At 37.5% G+C, this 25,533-nt stretch overlaps 2 protein-coding genes across 4 annotated transcripts in view; one reads left to right on the forward strand and one right to left on the reverse strand.

The window, feature by feature from the left end:
* Positions 1 to 8,692, reverse strand: part of LOC139960855 (protein SSUH2 homolog) — a 31,354-nt gene extending 22,662 nt beyond the window's left edge. Inside the window, exons 1-3 of one of the 3 annotated variants that reach the window (XM_071959486.1) lie at positions 8,532 to 8,692; positions 1,803 to 2,034; positions 1,142 to 1,258 (exon numbers count right to left, since the gene is read on the reverse strand). In XM_071959486.1, the coding sequence (XP_071815587.1) occupies positions 1,142 to 1,258; positions 1,803 to 2,018 (333 nt within the window). In that variant the 5' untranslated portion in view covers positions 2,019 to 2,034; positions 8,532 to 8,692. Of the gene's footprint in view, positions 1 to 1,141; positions 1,259 to 1,802; positions 2,035 to 2,575; positions 2,751 to 7,287; positions 7,394 to 8,531 lie in introns of those variants that run through there. The other 2 variants (XM_071959484.1, XM_071959485.1) reach the window with 2 other exon arrangements.
* Positions 8,693 to 18,279: 9,587 nt separating this feature from the next.
* Positions 18,280 to 25,373, forward strand: LOC139960857 (pre-mRNA-splicing factor 18-like). The gene is made up of 8 exons (XM_071959488.1): positions 18,280 to 18,666; positions 19,778 to 19,855; positions 20,497 to 20,595; positions 20,812 to 20,925; positions 21,457 to 21,666; positions 22,507 to 22,647; positions 23,019 to 23,208; positions 24,281 to 25,373. Exons 1-8 carry the CDS (start codon positions 18,601 to 18,603, stop codon positions 24,394 to 24,396), a joined length of 1,014 nt encoding a protein of 337 aa, XP_071815589.1. The 5' UTR covers positions 18,280 to 18,600; the 3' UTR covers positions 24,397 to 25,373.
* The last annotated feature ends 160 nt before the right edge of the window (positions 25,374 to 25,533 follow it).

Below are 25,533 nucleotides of genomic sequence, written 5' to 3' on the forward strand. Positions count from 1 at the left end.
TGAGTGTTGGATAAGATTTTTATTCACTCTCCAAAATGCCATCATCGGATTGAGTCCTGCTATATCTCTTAGCTGAAAAAGACGGAGCTACAATATTGTGATTTTCATATCATGGGGCACAGGATCCTATATATAGGATACCTGTATTGAAGCCTGGGCTAGTATATTGTAATTTATAACTGGCATTTAACTGTGAAATCTGAAAACACAATTATTTCCTGGAGACTCCAGATTCACTCAATATGTAGTGTTCTGGATAGGGCAGCTTGTCGGCAGAGTTGGGATGGAAGTACATCACCTGACCGGAAAAAAATAAAGCTGTATTGCAGAGCTCGTCTGACAGTTTAAGAACTGGAACCATTTGCCACTTTCCTCTCACATTGGGTCGAAGACCGGAAGCTTTTGAGGATAGTTTTATCACCGACTATAACACCTACCACAACCTGATATCAGCAACCACGTGTCAACAAGTATTGTCAACACCTTTAGGCAATATTCGTCATAGTGACAACTCAGAACTCATTTTTTTTTTAAGATAAATGTTAAATCAGAATTTCATGATGTAAAGGGGGGAAAGCTCTTCAGAGTAGAAGAGGTAATCTCATTCTTTTATAGAGAAAAGAATATCCAATTAATATATATTAAGACTAAATTTATACGTGCCAGTTTGCTCTCTCGCAATTGAAAAAGATCCAGGGGTATCAAAACTTTGGAAAGTCTTAACCTTTTCAGTAGTTAAGCTAAATCTAGTATATGTTATCCTCTGGTAAAGATTGCGCCAAAGCAATCTGTTATCTCTAAGTATTCAGGAGTCCTACGTGTTCCTAAGCAGTATTACAGAACGCTGTAGCCTTTATTTTGCATGTTCCTTTTTTTTATTATTTTAAGGAGAAAGTTCCTCCTCAATAAATACCTATTCACTTAAGAAGTTGAATTTATAAAACTTGTTCTGCATCATTAGTTGGTTGGAGTATTTCTTTTTTACATTGCATATTGATTTTGGATAGCCGCTAGGCGAATGTGTCGCATTGCCACTTGCATTCTTTTTGTGGGTGACACTGATATTGGTGACAGGATGAGGACCATATATACTGTGCAAATTGGCATCGTAAGTACTTTTTCTTCAAAGTTTATATCTAACCTGAGCATTGTTAGGATCTGCTTCTACATCCTCATCTGGGACGTCTCCTTTGTATGACGGCTCCTCTGGGCCGCCGCCTCCGGATGCTGGCATTCCTCCTGGATATCCTGCCCCTGGCTGATGGGATATATGAAACATTATGCAAACTTAATGAATAACACAAAGTCTGAGAATGATTTTTACAATTATATCTTCAGAGTTCAGATCTCACAAAATAAAACTATTTCTCACCTTGCACAGAGATTATGAAACTATTCATAGCTTGGGAATAAAATCCTGGATCTTTGATAAAAACAATAAAATGAAAGTACTGTACCTTAACAGAGAGATTATGAAACTGTAATACTGGAAATATATACAGATCTTCAAAGAGAGCATGGACTCTAGAAACCAAAACTAAGAGATATAAATTAATGGATACAGAACAGCCAGGTGACTTTTAGTTTTGTTATCTACAGTAGGTCTACTAAATTTTGGATTTACAATAGATTTGTGCATTGAAGCAGGCACAGCCAATAGGAAATGATTGGTAATAGTTGACTGTCTCATGATATTGATCTCTTCTTCTTGACTTACATGTGTTAATTTGTTCACATATGAAATCTTACACTATCATTATGTTCCACATAAATGTTCTTCTTTTTCCCCTTCTTCATCTCACCTGTGGCTGGGATTGTGGGTATCCAGATGCAGCAGGCTGTGGGGGATTACCACCTTGTTGGTATCCTGGTGCACCACCTTGAGGGTAGCCTCCACCACCTTGAGGGTAGCCTCCACCACCTTGTGGGTAGCCTCCGCCTCCCTGAGGATATCCCCCGCCACCTTGTGGGTAGCCTGCAGCTGGTGGAGGGTAGTTCTGTTGACCTCCTTGATACATCTTTGGCTGCTGCTCTCTGTCATGGAACAAGTATATTATTTAGAATTTGATGATGTACAGTACATTGCAAAAAATATAAGTGACCTAAAAACCTTTGTAGGCTTATCCAGTAGGTCCCTCTCGGTATAACACAGTTAAACTAATACACATGGTCCAAATTATTCATACAAAAAACAAAACATAATGAAATAATGAATAATAAAAGCAGAGCAAAGTGTTAAGATGCATAGGAGTTTATGTACACAGAAACTATACTAAAGCATTTTATAAAAGAGACAAAATATTAAGAGCCTTCGAAAGTGCCACACAAAACTTGAACAATAAATTACAGTTCACCATGAAAAGTGCAAGACTGTACAAAGCTCAATGAGCATACATTTAGTGACTTTGTATAGACTGACCAATAGAGCTGATCGAATTACTACTAAAACTTCAGGAAAGACTATCAGCTATGTACAGTATATGTATATAGGTATATGACATAAATCTTGTTGTTGTACTACTTTACATACCTTTTTGAATAACATTTAAATTTGTAACGTTCTAAAAAAACATACCCCAATAACCTCTGATTCTCTGACATACTGTATTGTATGGCTGTGCAGAGTACTGTAATGTCACCTACTCCAGGAAACAATTAAATCCACCGTAAAGCTGTTGATTTTGTCACAGTACTATTACATTCTAAGACAAACCAACTGAACAGGCTACAGTATATACATGAACAATAGTCTATGGGATCTCTGTAGGGAGTGTTACTGTGAAGTACATGTGTGTGCATGGATAAAGTACTGTACGGGTGTGTTTATAAATAAACCAAGATCATAAGACCGGGGATTGCACAACACCAACGTAAATCAGGGTAAACTACAAAGGTATCTTAGTTATTAGTTTAACCTTTTGTGCCTGCATCAGTGCACACAGGCTTGTTTCCACTGAATTGTTGACAAGTGACTGTGTAAATATTAACTCCATGAAGTTCCTGATAACCGGATGTTAGTTATCCACCTTAGCAGAGATACAATGTCGTTAGCATAATCAACAGATGCATACCATGCAAAACTTGGCAAAATGGCCTAAATTTCTGTGTTTTCAAACTACAGAACTACTGCATAGTCCAAAATTGCCATGGATCAAGAGATGCACAAAAAGAAAAGAAGGAAAACAAAACTTTGAAGAGGAAGCAAATGAAGTGTCAAAGCTTCAATACAAATTTGATGACCAGGCAGTTTGGACATCAAAGCAGACAAGATCAAAACAGTCTTTTGATTCTATTGTTTGAGTCGTGAGTGATACAGAAAAACAAACGTGTCAGTGAAAGGATTGGTTCAGTTGTCATACATTTTTATGTTATATGAAAGAGGACAATAAAAGAAACACCATGGTGAAAACACTGTTCAAATATCTGTTTTGGTTAAAGAGATATTCAAGTGTAAAGTTTTATCAGATTGTGTAGAAACTGCTGAAATCTGACTAGCTGTGATGTCACATCCTCACATTCCTGAAAAGTCTTTGTTTTTTTCTCTAAAATATTTTGTGAGATTTCATGACTTCAAACCAAAAGATATGTCAGGAGATCTCATATTTGTCAAAGGAAGTATTTAAGATTAAACATCTGAAGAATTTTTGATTATATCATTTTCAAATGTGTTAAAAAATGTAAATCATTTTTAAAGAAATATATTCACAAATGTTAAGGAAGTGAGGATGTGACGTCACACCTTCACAGTAAGTCTTTCTACACCAGTCGTTTTCAAAGAAATTTTGACATCTTCAAAGTGTCATATCTCCTTAACAGAGCATGCTATCATGGTAGTTTCTTCAGTTCTTTTTATCTTTTTGTGCTCTTTCATACAAAATAGACATGCCAAACACCTGAACCAATCCTTTAAAGGGTGTGCAGACTCGTCTCATGAAACGTCTCATGCCGGTAATCTGACCTATTTTCGAATGAGGTGTAACAGAAGTGTTAGACACCACCATCGATCCCAGAAAATACACACACACAGCTTAATTGCTACCGTCAGTAATTAGACACTATTGTACAGTCAATACATATACAGCTACGGTCAATACCCACAACACGGTGTACATAGCATTGATGGACATCTCAGGTCTAGATAAAAAATAACAAGGTATCACGTTTCATTACTGTCTGCATTTTGTAGCGACAAGAATAAAACTCCACTTGCAAGCAACGGAAAGTTAACTTTTTCAGAACGCGGCACGCGGTTTGGGGCGAGTCTTCAATATCCTTTAAGGTACAGGTCCGTGTTGTTTATTTTGCTATTTGGTTGAAATTTAAATGCTGCAAGCAAATAATAAAATCTAGTTAGTTCTTCATTGAAAGGAATTGTCCACATTATGATCTTCTCTGCCTATAGCAAATACCATCTGAGTCACCTGTTTTTGGCCAAACACAGGGGATATTGAATAGATCTACCCCAGCTCCTAGTGCTAGCCATACTAAATGCTCCTCTGCACAAATTCATGATTAAACACATTGTACTATTTCAGTGGTCAAGCCAAATTTGCAAGGGTATCTTTTAATTGGAATTCCCTTAGAATTTGATTCAACTGACGATTAATTGATCATACTGTTGAGGAAAAGTTTAAGTTCACACAACACCCTACCCTTCAATAAATGTAATGTCTTTCTTCAAAACTCAATTATAATTATAATTGAATTTTGACAACTATTAATATTTGTCTGAGTAGATTGGGATGCACCTCACATGATGTCAGTGCTTAAACACTACTGTCATTTGTACATTATCAACTTCACATTCTGTTTAGTAAAGCTGAAATTCTATCTAATACTTGGTCAAAACAAGTAAGTTTTGGTCTGGAGTTAAAACATTTGGCTGTCATTGTGCAAATTCAACATAACACATACATGTATGTATGTTGTTGCACTTGAAGATCACTTAAATGGTACTTCAAACTGTGGCAATTAATTTCAATGATTGTACATGTAAAGATTGGATGCTAGTTTGAACATGTCCTTTTTGTAGTCGCCGGTCAGCTGTTTTATTTTGGGCTATACCATTTGATTTAGGTTGGCATCGAGTTTAACAACGGTCAAGCTCAGCATAGGAATTAGGGATAGATAATAATATAAATAATACTAATTCAACTTAATTATAAGTAAGGGATGTCAAGTGTACCATTCTCAAAATAATTTGAGGACAACAAAACAATGACTGTTTTAAATTCTACACTAGTACAAACATCCCTCTCTTAATTGTGGAATATACAGTCCAGGGATGAGTGGAACATGTCAAGTTTTTATCATCAGTCAAAATAAATTTTCCTCTGCACTACCTGTATCCTTTATTGCTGCACATGTTGTTGTATAAATTTTAATTAGATCAGATATTTTGAAATATAAATAATACTGTTATGAAGTAAGGAGAGTAAGGAGAAGTAAGGAGAAGAAAGCTGCTTATGTCCTAGGGATAGCTTAAGGGGATTACAAAATTACTTAGACATACATGTAAAGACTTGCTAATAGGATTAAAGGATAGAGCAGATGAGGAGAGGGGTTTAGGGTAGTTGGGCTGTGGCTTTTGTGAGGAGAGTAGCGAAGATATTGAGGAGAGACTGTAAGGAAAGAGAGAAGCCGAGGTTGTGTGAGAGGATAGCAGTGTTGTAAGGTAGCAGAGGTTGTTGATGAAGGATTAATGTTAAATGATTGTGAAAGGAAGCAGTGGCATTTTGTGGAGTCGGAAAATAAAAGAAGAAAAGCACTGAATAACACTGTCCAGAACTTATTACCCCAAACAATGTAACAAATACTAATTCAACTTAATTATTAGTATGGGATGTCAAGTGTCGTTCTCCAAATAATTTTGAGAACAACAAAACAATGACTGTTTTAAATTCTACACTAATACAAAACAGCCCTCTCTTAATTGTGGAATATACAGTCAGGGGATGAGCGGAACATGTCAAGTTTAGCTATCATCAGTCAAAATAAATTTTTCCTCTGCACTACCTGTATCCTTTATTGTTGCACATGTTGTTGCATAAATTTTAATTATCAGATATTTTGAGATGCTAAAATTCCAAAATGTGTATTATCTGTTAATAAATGCTACCATATATGAGGGTGGGAGGTGGTCAGGAAAGTGTAAGGTTTTGATAGCATTGGGTCACAAGAATGAATTTAGACAAAATGTTCTCCAATACAATACGTGGACAAAGGTCATACACAATAACACATACCAAGTTACCAAACTTCATTCACTGACCAGTAGTATGTACAAGTAGATAATCATTATAAACATGAGTAATTCTGGATATCATTCTGAGCAACTCAACTGCATATTTCAATTTAAAAATTTCAGAATTATCAATCATCTCAATAATTAGTTTATAGAATTAAAACTGAGATTATGAAAGAAAAGAAACACAGATTGGGTTTATCAGCCTTATTTGGTAAGTGATTTTGTTGTTTTTAAAATCATTATTAAAACAACCATTAAAACAACCATACCCAAGAATTGAAAGGATTTTGATCTGATGAGAGGTTTCTGTTCAATTCTGCAGACAAGGAAAAGGATTGTCATTGAAAATGACATCAAGCAGTTCCACTAACTCACAAAGGTCAGTCTAGGAATGATATTTTAGGAGCTTGAATGGAGCAGCTAAATGGTTTGGCACATGCTCTAGTCTGTATGTGATTTTAACCAGCAGAATGAGAAATTTGATTATTATGAAATGATAATCATATTGTTGGAGGCAGAGAGCAGTCAATAGGTGGTGCTTGTCATAACTGAGAGTTGGGATACTTGTTTTAAAGGGTGTGAAGACTCGCACACAAAGAAACGTCTAATGCCGGTAATCTGACCTAGTTTCGAATGAGGTATAACAGAAGTGTTAGACACCCCCATCGATCCCAGAAAATACACACACAGCTTGCTACCATCGGTGATTAGACACTAGTGCACAGTCAATACATACAGCTACTGTCTATACCAGGGGTGTCCAACCTACGGCCCGCGGGCCACAGTCCGGCCCGCCGCAGGGTTGCGTCTGGCCCGCCAGAGATGCTTGTACAGTGCGAAATTTTAGTGAGCAGATTTATTGATAACAATTTGAAGCTATATAATCAATCATTCGAACCTTCTGGGTCCAAAAAACTGCATACATGTCAGTTAATTTGTGTGACAGCTCTCAGCAGAAGGGGGGGGGGGGCGGTTGTACTTGATTCATCTGTGTTATCAGGAAGGAAAATAACTCAGTGCGCTCCGCGCGCAGTGCTCACATTTTGTTGCCTTGGGCTTCGGGCAAAAAATCGAGCGTAGGGTTCATGCGGCCCTCTCCTTCATCATAATCATTCCATGTGGCCCTCCTCTGTAAAAGGTTGGACAACCCTGGTCTATACCCACAACACTGTGTACATAGTATTGATGGACATCTCAGGTCTAGATAAAAAATAACAAGGTATCACGTTTCATCACTGTCTGCATTTTGTAGCGACAAAAAGAAAACTTCACTTGCAAGCAACGGAAAGTTAACTTTTTCACAGGGTGGCACACGGTTTTGGGCGAGTCTTCAATGCCTTCAAGTCACGTCACCCATGTACCTCCTTAGAGGGACCCAAAGTCATAAGTTTTCTTAATTTTGCATTCTCTGCTGTTAATGTTGGGTTCTGTTAAAACCCTTAACTGTTTTATGTCATTTGATCTATATCATTATCTTGTTGACTAATTCTCCTTACTGTATTTTGCTCTAGTCTCTCTTTTTCTTGGTACATCATACTATTTTTTTTTTTTGTGAGACACCGTTTGGCAGATCTGCTGGTGTTGACCTTATCTTTCCTTCTTTACTTGAAAATATCTGTACCCTAATGGAGTTACATCCAAACCTGTACCACAGCTACAGTGAAAGGGAATTCATTTAATGATGGACATTCCCATACTGACGTATGGAATGTCAATGTTTCCCCAAAAGTTTGTGGTAAGATTATAATGAAACCAAAACATTAATGACATTCATGAGGACTGTATGCTCTAGTAATATATCTATAGGTACCAGTTTGGTCAAATGATAATCTGTCCTATTAAATTTAAAGAAAAGTCATCCAACGTATATTGCCTGGGCATGAAAATGAAACAACTTGATCCACTCTCAAACACATCACCACAGCAATGTTATGGTCGAGTGAGTATCAAAAGTCCCTTGGAAATGGAATACCCAGTGTGCATAAACAATCAAATGACCAGGGATGAATGTGAGCTTGCTACCAAGACTAGGGTAAGTACAGCTGCAGAATACAATGCACTTGGGCGTAGGTATATCCATTACATAGGATTACACAAAGGACACGCCTGAACTTGTACTGTATGTTGTACTTGCTCCAGTACTAGAGCTAAACATACTGTACTCTTCCTATGGAAGGACATACCAGAATAGAACGTTCGAAGCACATATGGTTTAATGAAAGTAGTCTACTTGTACTTTGTAAATGAGACGAGACAATAAGAGTTATGCAGACAATTTTGATACCTTGATGTTTAGGATTCTCTTTCCAGGTTGCCAAACAGCTGAGTAAGGTTATTTGTGAGGGATATTACGCTCGGACTCCATACAGTAGTTGTAAATCGCACTCAGCACACCCTTTGCGCATGCGGAGGTAGCAAAAATAATTGTGATTGGTAAGGGAATTTCCCACACCACATCCTCTCCGGCTCGATCGACAGAACATCACCGAGAAAAGTATTATGGCATCATAAAAACGACATTGCGCGTGGGCAGTCGTTAATATATAATAACGCTGCAAAGTAAGATCGTGGTAAAAATCCAAAAGTTAAAACACTGGTTTAAATGTTAGCATTCTAATTGTCGACTGTAACTTCTCGACGTAAAAGATACTATAATATCACCGAACGTTTTGTCATCGAATATCGGTACCATATATTACAGAGAGTAGCCTATAGTGTGTAACGTATCTTCTGTGAAAGCGGAAAATTAAACTTTCCGACGGTGAGGTAATGCGGTACTTTCTCATTTTTAACTGAATCGAGGTCTGTCCCATGAGTCGGTTACTGTCTTGTATTATCGTTTTAGAAATGTAAACTCACTCATGGTAGTAGGATGATCAAGTAATTGCATTACTTGACACATGTATATACTGAGAATTAGTCTGATAAATTGATCGTAAGAACTTTGTTGATGCGTTACTTGAAGATCAACTATCAAAGCCGGCCATCCCTGCCAACTTATTTTACTGACGTTTAACTTGGTGATTCCCACCAACCTTTCAACCATTATACATTAAATCGATGTGATCATTGCCATGTGTTCAGATGGAGAGATTACCTTGTTAGGTGTACAATACACTGTAATCTGTTTTAACCTGCATGGTGCCACCAGCCCACCACTTCACTAGCATGAAGCCTTCAAAAACACATTAAGTATCTCCATAGATCCAAAAACGTATACTCTCGCCTTGAAACCTCTGTTTGGCCGCTACTAGAACTTTAAGCATCGACTTTAGGCCGAAAAAAGAGTTAAAAAAGAATAGCATTCCGGTTTTCAAGATTTTTAGTTTTGAAATATGCTAAACGTCATGTAATACTCCTTTAAGGCTATACCTACTGAGAATGTCGGCTCCTCAGTACAGGCCTAATGCTAATGTTAACCTACAGCAATTATAAAAACTCAATCAAACCATGTTCTTATAACTTCAAATGAGCATCCTTAGATGGCAGGAAACCCCGGTTACAGTTCCTTGACGAGTTTTGTGAATCATTCTTAACATGTTATAGAGGGCCATGAAATTGTTTGCATATTAAGTTTTGTGCTGCACCTGTGAACTAAATGGTAGGCATATGTGTGCAAGGTTAAGTAACCCGGACGGCAGCCACTTCAAAAGATAAACAACAGGCAATTTCCTAAAAGTTAAAAGAGGTTTAGTGTTTTTTTTCTAACAGTTTTTGTAGTAGCCTATCCCCTAAACTGGGAACTATTTTCAGTGGCGGAGCTAAGGGTATTGGTCAAGGGGGGCGAGAATGGTCTGTAGGGGCGCTTCCGGCACTAACTAAGCGGAGCGCCACCACAGGTTGGCGCGAAGCCTACCGAAATTTTTGCGTAAAGATACTCCCTAGATCGCCGGAAATGACCCTTTCCTTGCTTACTAATTTGCAGATAAAAGAAGAATAAATATGTGTCGTCGCCAAAAAAATGTGACAATTGTCAATAGGAAGATGAGAGCGCAATAAAAAAAGTCAATAATCGCGAATAATTAAAACGTGGTAAAAAGCTGAAAAGGGCGCCAGCAGTCCATTTGAGTCCGTCAGGGGGGGGGGGGGCATCCGCCCCCTGACTGTATGGACGCTCCGCCACTGACTATTTTGTCATTTTTCCCAACATGGCCAATTACATCTATGATTTAAGTTTTAATCATCTTTCATAAGTAATTGCAGAAAAGATGGTTTAAATATGGTCATTTTCACAATCAGTGGTGTAACTTTTGTACACTCAGGGCCAAAATTTCAAACACCATATATATTGAAATTTTTACTAACATCACATGTTAAAGGGTTCAAATTTTTGTAACTTCAACTTTTCGGAGCTTAATCATATACGTTTATGGGTGTAATTTTTCGGTGACTGTATGACTCTAGGAAACTTTAAGCAAAAAGATATATTTTTAAGCAACCATATTTACACAGTGTTAAAACAGTACTCTGTTTCAAGTAAACTTTAAAATGCTTATCATTATATGTTTCTTAAAAATGAAAAGGATTTGGCAGAAAGTTTTTATTACTATTGCAGATATTTCCATGTTAACTGAAAATTTATTGGAAATCAAGGATTGTTTTTCTTAATTTTAACTTTAAACTATTTAAAAAAAAGATAAGGCCAAGTCAAACACCCTAAATAATGTCTCCTCATAGAGGGCTAATATCCAATCCAAGTTACCCAAAAATCCATGCAGTTTTGCAAAAGTTGGAATTTTCCCACTTACGCGTTTCGGAGGTGACGTTAACATTTTACATGTGTTTCGGAGGTGATGGAAATGTTTACAAGTTGTTGTAAAGGCTTTTTTGCTAATTAACAAAGAATTAAACACTTAAACTCAATGTATATTCATAACATCTTTAATCAATTCAAACACTGATTTAAATAATAAATATCTCTGCCAAGTAGCAGAGAATGTACGTCTAACTACCTGTACAACTAGTGAAACAAGTGAAAGAATACAGAACACAGAATACAATAGAATTATGTTATAAAAGATACTGTAGGTAAATGTCAGGTAAAGCAAATAAGGGCATTTAAAAAGCAATTGTAAACATTGGGTTGAAGTCTCTTACTGTGGCACTCATATTGCAAATGATTATCTCACATACAACATATATATACCTTCAGTCTCTTTTGTTTCGGAGGTGACGCTAACCGTTATACACAACCCATAAAGCTTGATTCATGCTAAAGCACATAGAACTTACCTTGGAAAGTATGAAAAACATTAGAAGGATATGTTGATAATATTTTAATGACATTCATGATACTAGAACTGTGACTGCTTTTGCTGCCATTCATGATAACTTGGAGACAATACTGTATCCATTCAAAATCATTTGGTTAAATTCACACTGTTTTGGCTAATTGCATATGAAATAATATACCACAAAGAAATGATTAACATTGCGTAGCCATTAGCCATTCTGACTGCTAGTTACAGTATCATTTATGTTGGTTACACTTTTGGCAGTTAAACTGACTGTCACATTCCTGTAACCTTTTACAAATTTGAAGAGGACATTCAGTCTATTATTCTGGAAAAAACACTTCATTAACATGACCTAACCACAGTCTATCAAAGTTTTAGTGAAAAGTTAGGTTAACACTTGTCAAAAACTGCACAAATGCTGGGCCGTAAAATCATTTAACAGCAGCTTGGCCTTGTTCACATTTAAGAATGCACCCGTACTTCAAGTCCTCAAGGGAAATTAATTCCCTTAGTGTGAACACTCCTTTACTCATACTCCAAGTTGGCATGCAGTCTTAAGAATTTATCCTGCATTCTCAATAAATGTGATGTGAATGGTCGGAGACTTAATGGTGACCCGAGATTTCCGATATATCAAGTTGCTATTGGGCGGGTAGTACGTACATACATGTATGTGTTTTTCAGAGCATTGCCCTTCTTAACAGAAACACTACCAAACGATGCTATTCGTGAACCCATTTCATTTTCTTTGAACCGATTTGACCAACACTGCAGAAAAGACATGGTAACGGTTGTGAGACAAAAACAAACTAAATGACAGTCCACTTAAATCTACTGTAATAGCCTTTAATTCATTGTACGCCGTACTGACAGATTTTTGAAGAGGCCAAACTCTGTAATTTGATGGTTATTTCAAAACGGATGATTTTGGGTTCGGTTGCTATAGAAGTTAGTAAAAGTCTAAAACCATTACGTCTGGCCTGGCCTATAACGAAGTTGCACTTACTAGCCTACTGTATACAGATACAGTAGACCTTACTACTGTAGGTCTTTAGACCTAACATTAAATGCCTTTGATGTTAGATTAGCCTCAAATGCGACATCAAGCAGTAAAACACTGACTAGCAAGATCGTTTGCTCATCCAGCGAAGGGTTTGGAAGAAATTCAAATCTGGGTTAAAATGTTATGGTAATGCCAGTACGGAGTTGTTTGAATACAGTTAACTGTTTATGTGCGATGATTGAATGTTGCCTTGCAGTGGTGTACGGAGTAGTATGTAATAGTACAGCACATAAGACAATGGCAAAGCACGGGGAATGTAAACAGCTGATATGACCTTTATACGCCTGCGCACTATATTAATCTCGCAAACAGACGAAACTTACTCGTTCTGAAATGTGAATGCGTCTTGTTCTTAACTAGTTAATCCTCCTCACGGACTTAAAATCAATAATCGCCCAGGTTGCTTGCATTCTTAAATGTGAACAAGGCATAAGAGACCATCTGGAGCAACAATCTAGAGTTAAATGAGTTTTCACTCTATAAAGGTTAGTTGTTTGTAATTGGTTGTTACTGTAAAGGCATTGAAGACTCGCCCCAAACCGTGTGCGGCCATCTGAAAAATGTAACTTTCTGTTGCTTGCAAGTGACGTTTTGTTCGTGTCGCTACAAAATGCAGACAGTAATGAAATGTGATACCTTGTTATCTTTAGCTGGACCTGAGATGTCCATCGCTGTATCGTTTGTACAATGTGCTGTGCTGTAGCTGTACTGACTGTAGCGAGCAAGCTGTGTGTGTATTTTCTGATATTGATGGTGTTGTCTAACACTTCTGTTACACCTCATCGAAACTAGGTCAGATTACCAGCATTAGACGTTTCCTTTTGCACCAGTCTTCAATCTTCACACCCTTTAAGAAAAGGGAGGGGAATTCCCTGTTCAAATTTTATGTATTTTTGGGAAATCTCTTTTCAGACAATTTGCTTTGATAACAACAGCTCATTAAAGAAGCAATAAGATTCTTTCTTTTTGCTTCAAATGTTACAGCAGCAGGTCTACATATTGTGAGCAAATATTCTGAACTTTTGTAGGATATTTACCTGGACCAAATAGTAGAGCCCTCCGTGGTTATAGTGGGAATCATGCAAATTAATGTGTATACTGGTACAGGTCAACATGGTGCAAAATTAAACATGTGAATATGTACTCAACAGCACTGTAGAACTCACAGAAGGTAACATATAACTGCAGCACAAATGTATGCACTAGTAGAATACTTCAGAAATATGCTCAAACAAAGGGACAGTTCAGTATATTACATGTTAACAATCAATGTCACCTCCGAAACAACAGCAAAGACCACAAGCAGATTAAGCTAATATCTGATAAATTTGTCCCATGTTAATAAAGTTTTAAAAACTGCATGTTTGGTGATTGTGATCTTTTATGGACAGCACTTCATTACTAATCGATAATTTCATTCAAGTTTATTAAAAGCACTAATGTAAGCAATGGTACACTATCTCTTGTCCAGAAAGGGGAAAAAGTGGCAAAAAAACACATATTTGTAATTTATTCATCAACTGTGCATGTGAGAGTTTCATTAATACTTTGTTCAGTTTGTTACAGTGTTTTCTAAGGTAGATCAAGTCATCCATTAGCATATGATGGTACACAAACAGCAGAAATGTAAAAAATGTAGTGTTAACAATATTGCGTCACCTCCGAAACATTAATTTACAGTTTAATTCAAATTTAACATAATTAATAAAGGACCTTTTAAAAGATATTATCATACTGGTTGCTACACCTCTACAGAATTACTGTAATATGAGTTTTAGCCAAGGAAGATGTTTATTGGATCAGTAGAGATCAAATTTCCAACTAACCTGTTTCGGAGGTGACAAGGTGTTTCGGAGGTGACGCATGTTAACGGAAAGTTAAGAATCTCCCAGAAATTAAAACGACTGGTCATGTTGTCACCACTTTTACCCAAATATTACATTAGGGGGTGAGGTATATTTTAATAAGTTCAAAATGGCTATACTATTGTTTACATAAATCTTGGGCTGAAGAATGCTTTGTTTCGGAGGTGACGGAAAAGTTAACGGAAAAGTTAACATTAAATTTGAAATTAACACAATTTTTTTAAGAATTCCAAATGAAAAATATTTTTGGGCCCAGATATTAGACACATTAGTTATTGTAATAATGCAACCTTACTTAACAAAATTTACACTGCTTAACTAGAACTTAGTTGCAGTCAAACTTAGGTACCAATTGTTAACGGAAAATGTCACCTCCGAAACGACAAAATCTAGCCACCGTTCCTTGGAGAAGGAAAGGAAGGAAACCTGGGGAACACAATTGCATTTTAGTTTGGACACTTGTTGATAATATCAACCAAATAAAAACTGGAAAATAACTTCCACCAATAAGTACAGGCTCTTACAAAAACAGTGTTGTTGAGAGTGTACGGCTGAACTAGCATATTTTAAGCATATTTATGGCCACCAAATCAACCTGAAGAAACCGAGAAAGTTCGTTAAGCTACCCAAGGTAGACTTCACTTAGGATGGTCAAATGGCAAAAAATCTAAGAATTCTGGTATTTGGTCACTGAGTTACAAAGCAATAAGTGCCAATATTGGAAGTTACACCACTGATTGTGAAAATGACCATATAGTATAACGTCCAGGCATGGAATTATTCTACAGTTCAATAATCTGGGCTAGGATTACCATGCATGAGGTTAGCGTTCGCATAGTTCCCTTTCATTTAGCTAGTGTGATCTTCCGTGGTCAATTCACAAATTAAAAAAAAATGTCAGGACTTTTATGTAGATCCGAAAAATAAATTAATCAAATAACATTTAAAATCTACTTAATGAGTAATTAATAGAATGATCGGTAGACTAACTTTCGTCATGATGTTTTGACCATGAACTACAATGAACACTTTAATACATATGGGCATGCATGGTAACAGCTGACGTTTAGATCACGGTGCTTGGCAGGCCCGTAAGCAGCTTTTTCAATGGGAGGGGGTCGAAAATTGGAGCATTTATTATTTTTTTTACTCCGCTGGTCACGTCGAAGACGCGGGCTATTTGGGGTGGGGGTGGGGGGAGTGGAGGGGTTCTCGTACATACATTTCCCCTGAAAATCTTAAAATTCTATATGTATAATTGATGCAATCCGACGGGATCCTGATATAGTTATCGAAAGAAAATTGTTAGTCCAACCGTTGGAATATTCACAATTTTATGGATTTTACAGACATTATAGCAAAAAAACAAACTTTCCCTATAAAGATCTAGAAGAAATATAGCACGAATAGAACGATTACAAGAGCTGCGAAGGTAAAAGAATTAGTCGCGGATGAACGGAAGGACATATCCAATCATACTCTCTCCCGGCGGCAAGTACTCAGGAAATCGGCGATATACCACAATACGATATCAAGTATATACCGTAATACAAAGGTCTTACATAGTCTAGCTGAATATGGTACTCTGCATGTCCATCTGATCCATTTACTGAGAGAGCCTTTCGGACCTCTCTTCCAAACTACATGCCATTATAATATGTGCTGTATCTAAATAACCACATATATGGTTATTCCACCTTTTTTCTACTTATAAGTGGAAAAAGATAAGTTGTGGCACAATCAAGCACACTGCATTTTTGTCCATGTTGTATTTCTAAATCTTTTAAAACTTTTTATTGGGAAACGAACCTTCTTCCACTTGCCACGTACACACTAACCCATCAATGTAATGTGGTCTCTTATTCCAGATAGAAGTTCTAAGTAGGTAAACGCTACCCATCGCTGCAAGGGCGGCGGAACCGGGGGGGGGGGCACAGGGGGCACGTGCCCCCCACTTTTCCTCAGGTTAAAAATGTGCCCTTTTTCTACATAAACATTGTACCCTTGATCACCTTATTAGGTCAGCGATATTTCAGTGAGAGATCTAATCCTAATTTAGAACTATCAGGGGCGTAGCCAGTATGTAGCACTGTAGGCCCGGGCCTATCGTTGATTAACAGACTTTATATGTATAGAGCTGCAGCACTTTGTTGCCTGTTGTTGTCACGATCGGCGTTCGAAGTTCCAAAACAGCCTTTTCGATAAACATTTACTAGCTACAGTTGTATCAAAGACAATTACTGGCTATAGTTGCAACCAAGGGCGGCGGAATCGGAAGGGGGGGCACAGGGGCACGTGCCCCCCACTTTTCCTCAGGTTAAAAATGTGCCCTTTTTCTACATAAAAATTGTACTCTTGATCACCTTATTAGGTCAGCGATATTTCAGTAAGAGATCTAATCCTAATTTAGAACTATTAATGAATTTCTGTGGGTCAAACTCAAAGCTATATCGAATGGAAAAAATTGTTAGTATCTCTCCTGTCTGACCACAATGACATTCGCCTGGCTATTCCGAATGTTCTCTGCCTAATACACATATACCTACTGGCACCAATGAGCGCAGCCTCCGGAGAGAGATCCTTCTCCGTACAACGCCGGATAAATTAAGACACTTGCGGAGCACAATTGGTGAAAAACGGTATAATAATATGCTAATGCTTCATATCCATAAAGCAAGAACGGACGGATTAGTTATACGGGACATCTCTAAAGAGTTTACAAAGCGAAACCCACGTCGAATGAAATGTTTCGGGAAGTTTTAAATGTTTACTACCACAAGGTTTGTAACCAGTGGCGGAGCGTCCATACAGTCAGGGGGCGGATGCCCCCCTGACGGACTCAAATGGACTGCTTGTGCCCTTTTCAGCTTTTTACCACTTTTCACTTATTCGCGATTATTGACTTTTTAATTGCGCTCTCATCTACCTATTGACATTTGTCACGTTTTGTTGGTGTAATTTTCTGACAAAATGGCGATGACACCTATTTATTCTTCGTTTATCTGCAAATTAGCAAGGCCCGGAAAGGGTCATTTCCGGCGATCTAGGGAGTATCTTGACTCATAAAATTTCTGCACGCTTCGCGCCAACCTGTGGTGGCGCTCCGCTTAGATAGTGTCGAAAGCGCCCCTACAAACCATTCTCGACCCCCTGATCGATACCCCTATAGCTCCGCAACTGCTTCTAACATTCTGGTGAGTGCCATTATGCATATTCAATTTCCCAAAAAAATTCTAATGCATTTCCAAAAATGCATTGCTATATTATATTGTAACTTTTTAATAAGCAGAAGCCATTTATAGCCTACTATGAATAATGAGTATAGTTTTAATATCCCATAACCTACCCCATCCTTTCGTATTTTGACATATTTCATTTGCTTTCATGCATGTATCGATCGCGTGTGCAGGGACTTTATAATGATTTCACCTCATTTTGTCTCGAAAAAAAACTTGTTCCTTGTTTCCTAATTTGCACATTGGATATTGCAGTGCTAGTATGCATTTTTTCCTTGAGGGTGGGGGGGGGGGGGCGTTGATGGAGTGATGTGTATACGCAAATAAGATAATACAATAAGAGTTTTAAAGGGTACTAAATATCAGGCTGCATCAGTCCAATCAAATTTCTGTGAAGTGCCGAAGTGTCGAAGTGCCCTTCGACGTCGGTGCCCCCCCCCCCAGATTAAAAGTGCTTCCGCCGCCCTTGCATCGCTGGATAGCTGGTAAGTTGTCCATTCATACCACTATCATTTTTCTGTATTATGACCGTGAAGAGATTTTGCTTTGAAAGCCAGAAGTTTTCGTCACTTGTAAACAAACGTCTTTATATACTCAGTAGTAAACATTTGTTCGTACTCTGCTCCTAGGAGACCTAACTTGGTCTAAAATTACCTAAATTGACCCAATTTTTGCACCACATATACTTCCATTCATGCTCTTTCCAAGCCACAAAAAACAAATTTGTCTTGATAACAAATCAATGAAGATGTTCTCCTGATGCCTTTCGGCACTTTTCCAGTTCAATGGATAACACTTGGGCGAATTGATATAGACACTAATAAGAGTATGCCACCGCAATGGTTTTGTGTCGCAGAACCGGGTCGAAGGATAGCAGTCCCAAATAGACGGGATTTTTTCCTCGACTATTGTATTGTGTGAAACAACTTTGTACGTTAGTGCAAGCAAGATCATGGATTTCCTGAAGGCTGAAATAGCTAGAAAAAAGCGACAACTGGAACAAGATGTTGAATCAACAGTAAAGAAATATGATGCTACCTACTCTAGGCCTAAGTTTTATTTGATTAAGTCAGAAGTATTACTCATGACCTAACCTAGGCCTAGGCTATTACATAGGCGTGGAAGGTAGCAGTATCTACACGTTTGCCTAAAACGTAAACAGTAGCCACCAAACCCAACCATCAACCAGATTAAACAGATAGAGAAGGCACAAGACACAGAGTTGCTTGGCTCAAACACAGACAGGCATGAAAATGAATGAGTATTCAACACAGTTAGGCTACTTATAACCAAAACAGTATTACATTATTGTAATTATTAACACATATACTGTAACAACAGTAACAAAAGAAATCTAACAACTTCAGTCTTTTTAAGTGTAGACCCTTTGATGATTGGGTAAGCACTTAATATCAGTAATATGTGTAGTACAATGAAAAGAAATGTGATATTGATTGCACTCAAAGCATGACTATTAAAAGGTTAAAATTCACGACATTATTAGAAAAGCAGAAAGCTATTCGCTACAGGCGTACTTATTACTTATTTACATTAGGCTAGGCTGAAGTCTAATGTTGGTCGACTATAAGTCTGTGGGCTAAATTAGGCAAGGTCAACATCTTTTCAAGTAACTGTTCGCTTAACTTCAACCTCATAGTTAGGTTGTACAAGACTTGATAAAGCTGGCTTTTGCCCAAATTCGGGGCCATTCTTGTACACATGGTTATACTTTGTGGTACTTTATTTTGAACAAAATGGAACAAGGAATAGGACAAAACGCTGTGAATTTACATTTATGCAACTAATATAGGCCTAATAATATTAAGATGAGCCTAATAAGATGATTAAGCAATAGAAGCAAAGCCTGTTCAGTATTTATTTGTCACCTGAAACCCCTCCACTGTCCACATATTGATTCTCTACTTTACAATTTGATTAGGATGATTACATTTATGTCTTAGGTAACAAACTTTAATTTTATACACTAGTTACTGATTCTTACATGTACTGTATCAGTGACACTGGTGCCCACCTTCAGTAAGGTCAGTTCAGAATAACCATCTATTCCTCTTTGACTTGGCTTAATGGTTTCAGCAATATCTCCAATGATAGTTGATGTTTGATTTCAGACAAGCAAGAAAACTTTCTTCAAAAGAGGGGATCTCATGACTAAGCAGAGAGAAGAGTACCTCAGTCGTTATAAGAAAGTAAGTTCAATTTTTTAATGCTTGAATCTTAAGGTCAATGAATGAGCTTCTGTCTTTGAAGGTCACAATGTAAGAAAAACAAAAATGATAATTTGTCATGGAATGAAGGTGTCCCAGAGCTCACGACGGAGAGTAACGAAGATGTTTACTTCAAGACTTGAAAATATTGCAACTAATGGAACATGCAAAATTTAACAAATTTTGTTTGAAATATGTCTCTTGTACTAAATGTTACAGACTATTTCGCACAGATACCTACGTACACTTACATTTACATACAAACATCCCATGACTACAATGGTTATGGTTAGCATCTGAGCGAAAGGAACTATTGATCATGGCTGAAATGTGTTAGTTCATTAAGTCTACAATGTGTGTTTCATTTGATATGGCACAAGAGGCACCACACTCAAAAGTTGAAAGACTTTAACCAATTAGCTGAGAACATTGATGTATTACATTAATCCACCAAACTTTGAAATTATGCATGTTATTTACATATGGAATAATGAAAAAAATGGTATTAACTATAACTAATAATCTTATATACAGTAACTATGATCTACAGTACATATTTTTCATGTCATATCATATCATGTCATTTTATGTTATGTTGTATGTTATGTTGTCATTTTTGCCAGGATGAAGTCGAGGATCCAGCAGCAGAAGTTGGCCCATCTCGGAAACGATTAGAATCTACGGATCAGGATGCAACAGAGGTTACTTACTCCAGACAAGAGGTAACATCATCTTACTGAAAAAAAAAAATCTGATATGCAAAGAGTCAAGTTTTCATCGAATGATGTAAAAATGGATGTTGAATAATATTGTTAAGAAGTCTAGATAAGACTTTGCTAACCTTGTTTGATTTAATCTTTTGCAATGCGTCAATATTTGCCTTAACAAAGTTTCATATTTTTTTTATGATAAGCATTAGTGAACTTTTTGTTTTTAAGGTTATTCGAGGACTAAGAGAAAGAGGAGAACCAATCAGATTGTTTGGAGAAACCAACTCTGAAGCATTTTATCGTCTCAGAAGAATTGAAATGTTAGCCCCAGAGGTCAACAAGGTAAGTGAAGCTTTGTTAATAGCTTGTCATCTAGGGATACAAAGTTTTGTTATTTTGTCCGTCAGTGCATCTGTCTGCTAGTTTGTCAGTCAGTACATCTGTCTTTTAACTGCTGATTATCTGTGTAGTGGTGTAACAGATAATCAGCAGTTAAAGGTGTGGAGGAGCGTTTATGTCGGCTCTTTGTAAGTTATCAAATATTCAGTACTGAGTTACTGTACTGACACATTAATATTCAATAATAATCTATGATGTTCCCATTCAAGTGGTGCATGAAGACTTTTGCATAAAATGTCACAGACTGCCAGAAAACTTTGAGACTCCATCCATCGGTCATAAGGCAAATCATTTTACATCTCTCTGTTGTTGGATTGCTAGGAAACTTTGGAATACATTGTACTGTATCTGAGTTGTACTGTTAGATGAGTCTTGATTGCCATTCTTCAACTGTTCATGGTAAGTTACAATCTATGAGCTACGTTCCGTTCTGGGAAAGACTCAAAAAGTACATTTTCATTGCTTCTGGTGCAGGGTCTGAGGAATGACTTCAAAGATGCCATGGACAAGGTAGACCAGCAGTATCTTGAAGAAATGGTGAAAGGACACGGTGAAGATGAGAACACCAAGGCTTATGATATTAAGCTACATGAAGATGGGACCACCATGGAAGAATTACTCGAGCTATCACAGCAAGTTGGAACAGAAGAAAATGACAACAAACTCGTGACAAAGTTTATCAGGGTATGTCTACGTGAGGGAATTTATACGTGAAAGCATCAGGCCTTTTCAAATTCCAACTGTATTTGTGGGTGTGGGAGCTCTGGGTTGTAACCTGTGATAGTATCACAAGCACAAATCAAACTTGCATGGAGCTGGTTCATACAAAGTTTTGCTTTATTCTCTTCTAATCAGGGTGATTGACATACTGTAATTCCCCTAATTTGTGTCTTCATATTGTCAAGAGTGTAGTATAACTTCAGTTTACTTTTTCCCACATTTCAACGATTTGGAAATTTGTCAGTCTTGTAACACTGATGATATTAACCCAAATTACTTTAATTTTCATACATGGACTTCAAGTTTTAAAGGTGCATTTGGAATAGTGGTAGATCTTTCTTGTCAGAAGAAAAGGATTTACAGTATCTATTTGAGTGTAATTGTATTTCCCATTAGAATATGATATATACTGTATGTATATATTAATGAAGCAAGGAATGTTGTGGGTTTTGAAGAACAAACAAGCATGAATTGCTGCAGTGCAAACAAGTTACAATCCCATTTATAACGACATTAGATGAGTCATAAGTATGGTGAAGTTTTGAGATCAATGTTTGTCTTATAAATAATGGAAGTAAAATGTATTTAGTTCTTATTTAAAGGAACACTAGAATCAGGACTGATGCTGATTGAGTCTTCCATGCAAATTTTCATCAAGATCCATTAAAAAGCTGTTTGTAACCCATACCACTTATTCTTTTATATAAGGTCTTTTCGGCACATTGTGGACACACCAGTTTTAGTACTACATTGGCTCAACAGTCTGTAAATTAATATTGGCTATTCCTTTATGTTCACAATCAGTTTCTCCAGACAAGATGGGCTGAGGATTTAAACTCAAGACAAACAGATGAAAAGAGGAATATGAAAGGAAAGCTACAAACAGCAACTTACAGTCAGACATCTGCTTATTTAGAACCATTGGTCAGAAAGCTCAAGAGAAAGGTTGGTAATTTTACATTTTCAGTAGAACCTTGTTTATTCGACTCATGACTGTAAATTGCTTGTATAATACACAGGGATTCATACATTTCCAGTAAATCTACTAATTATATGTTTTAATTGTGTCACATTGTCTCCACACTAAATTCTTGGAAATAAACATAGAAAGTGGCATTTATCAGAAAAAAATGTAGCCATCGGAGTCTATGAGAGGACATAGATTTTGGCTCGACTCTAAATATGCAGCAAAGTTTGTAACGTTTTATGTTATGATAATAGCAAAAGGACCCAAGAGTTATGTGCAAGCTCAACGGATGCATTGTTAGCGGTTACTTGCTTTACATGATTCTTGTTCTTGCCTCTTGTTTCGTCAGACTCTACCACCGGATTTACTGGATAGCTTGGTTCAAATTGTCAAGTTTATGTTGGAAAGAGAGTATGTGAAGGCCAACGACGAATACCTACAGATGGCCATTGGTAATGCACCATGGCCCATTGGTGTAACCATGGTGGGCATCCACGCAAGAACTGGAAGAGAAAAGATTTACTCAAAGAACGTTGCTCGTATCCTTTTGAAACTGGTTTTGTAACTACAGGGATTGAGGTGGAGTGAATGGGAGGGGCTTGATTGGAAGAAGTGAGGGTGAAGGGAGAGGTTGGATCAGGCTATTGGAATGAGATGCCTGGTTTTCCATGGGTACATTCTTATTTGACTGACCTTTTTTAATATTAATTTTACTATCTTGAAACATTATTCTGTATTTTGTTCAATTAGGGTTCTTTCCACGTTCACTAAAGTGGTTGCTGGTCAAGCAGTGTCCAAGTAGAAGTAACTCATCTTTGAAAGGAATATGTACCCTTCATAGGGGAGGGGTTACTACAGGGCCAGGAATAGGTACCCTTCTTAGGGGAGGGGTTACTACAGGGCCAGGAATAGGTACCCTTCTTAGGGGAGGGGTTACTACAGGGCCAGGAATAGGTACCCTTTTTAGGGGAGGGGTTACTACAGGGCAAAGAAATAGGTACCCTTCTTAGGGGAGGGGTTACTACAGGGCCAGGAATAGGTACCCTTCTTAGGGGAGGGGTTACTACAGGGCCAGGAATAGGTACCCTTCTTAGGGGAGGGGTTACTACAGGGCCAGGAAAAGGTACCCTTTTTAGGGGCAGGGTTACTACAGGGCCAGGAATAGGTACCCTTCTTATGGGAGGGGTTACTACAGGGCCAGGAATAGGTACCCTTTTTAGGGGAGGGGTTACTACAGGGCCTGAATAGGTACCCTTCTTAGGAAAGGGGTTACAACAGGGCCAGGAATAGGTACCCTTCTTAGAGGGAGGGGTTACTACAGGGCCTGTTGGGAAGCTGCAGGGAAGTTAAGGTGTTTTGTAAGCATTCAAGACACGGCAGAACCAGAAGTTACGTTCTTAAGTGCCTTGCTTAGTGTTATATGTATAACTGCATGTATCACTTAGTGTAATCTTCAATCTAAAAGAGTAATGGGAAGGTTCATATAAGTTATAAGTTCATATAGGTTTACTTACCTATCCACACTAAATAAATTCCCCATGATGGCATTGAGGTAAAGTGTTACAAAGGTCTGCTTGTTTAACTAGTGTTTGCCTTAATCTTCCGTGTCAGATGTGTTGAATGACGAAACTCAAAGGAAATACATTCAGGGACTGAAGAGACTAATGACAATGTGTCAGCGATTATTCCCTACGGATCCGTCCAAGAGTGTGGAATACCATGCATGAAGATAATGCTGATCCATTCAAATGCGTGGAAGACTAGTTATGATGAGACCACAGCTCCATTTATCTAGTTTGGGATGTCTTAATGCTGTGGATCTGTGACAGATCACCGGGTATGATGTTGGCTACATATCCATCAAATTGTGTGGAGTATCATGCATGGTAATGCCATAGATGCATAAAAGACTTCGGGATGACTTAATACTTTGGACCCTTTGTCCATCAACACTGATGGCTCAGCGGGTACAGTGATGCTCCATATCCATTGAGGAGTGTGTAATATCAAGCAAGATGTCCATTAAAGAGCTGAGTATGTCTGGGCATGGATCAACTGATGATGCACACTTTCTGACTGTGTCACTTAAAGCTGTTATTTATAGTACTGGAGGATGAGTAAAGGGGCTTAATCCAGGCCTTGTAACCCGTTAAGCTTAATCCAGATAAGCTGCTGGAGCAGCCTCTAGGCTTCTACTGTCTCATTGTAAACTGAACAAATAGTAAACTTGTGATAAAGTGATGTAAGAAAGAAAAAAAAAAAAAATCGGATTTTGAGATGCTACAGAAGGGTTACTGATCAGGATATAAATATAAGTCTGTCCATGAAGGGATTTTTGCGGTGTTGTGTGTTATACCAGCTGTGATAATAATAGGAGCCTCCATTAGGTGATGCTGTGAAGAAATGGAACGAATGAACACAATCCAATAAGTCATTTCACCATCACTCTGTATTTCACAGACATATAAAATTGATTTTACATTGTAAATAAGAGAAGTTAATGCCACTTATTACAAAACCGATGTAGTCGTTGTGATATATGTTTCTTTCACTTCTTATATGAATAAACTTGTGATAAAAATATGTAACTCATTTAAACACTCTTTCAGGTATCTTTCCTCATCAGATCATTAGATATGTGTGATGGTTCTGGGCACTTGCATGTTTTAATGTGTAAATAAATTTCAGTTAATGAAGGCCTTTATGTGATGACTCATAATCTCTCATTTATATTTGTGTATCTGTGTGCAGATGTAATGATGCATGCATGTTAAGTTAAAAGTGCTGTATAATCCAACTTAAGGAATCTTAGTTCTAAACAGCTGTGTACATGAAAGGACAATTCAAAACAAGTATAAAGTGCC

The sequence above is a fragment of the Apostichopus japonicus genome, chromosome 20 (genome assembly GCF_037975245.1).
Source record: "Apostichopus japonicus isolate 1M-3 chromosome 20, ASM3797524v1, whole genome shotgun sequence".
Lineage (NCBI taxonomy): Eukaryota > Metazoa > Echinodermata > Holothuroidea > Aspidochirotida > Stichopodidae > Apostichopus > Apostichopus japonicus.

What these genes read in the sequence shown, in the direction of transcription:
- LOC139960857 (XM_071959488.1), top strand. Translation starts at nt 18,601, where the DNA reads ATGGATTTCCTGAAGGCTGAAATAGCTAGAAAAAAGCGACAACTGGAA. An exon ending in AACAAGATGTTGAATCAACA is followed by an intron (nt 18,667 to 19,777) that starts GTAAAGAAATAT and finishes GTTTGATTTCAG; the next exon opens with ACAAGCAAGAAAACTTTCTT. An exon ending in TCGTGACAAAGTTTATCAGG is followed by an intron (nt 21,667 to 22,506) that starts GTATGTCTACGT and finishes GTTCACAATCAG; the next exon opens with TTTCTCCAGACAAGATGGGC.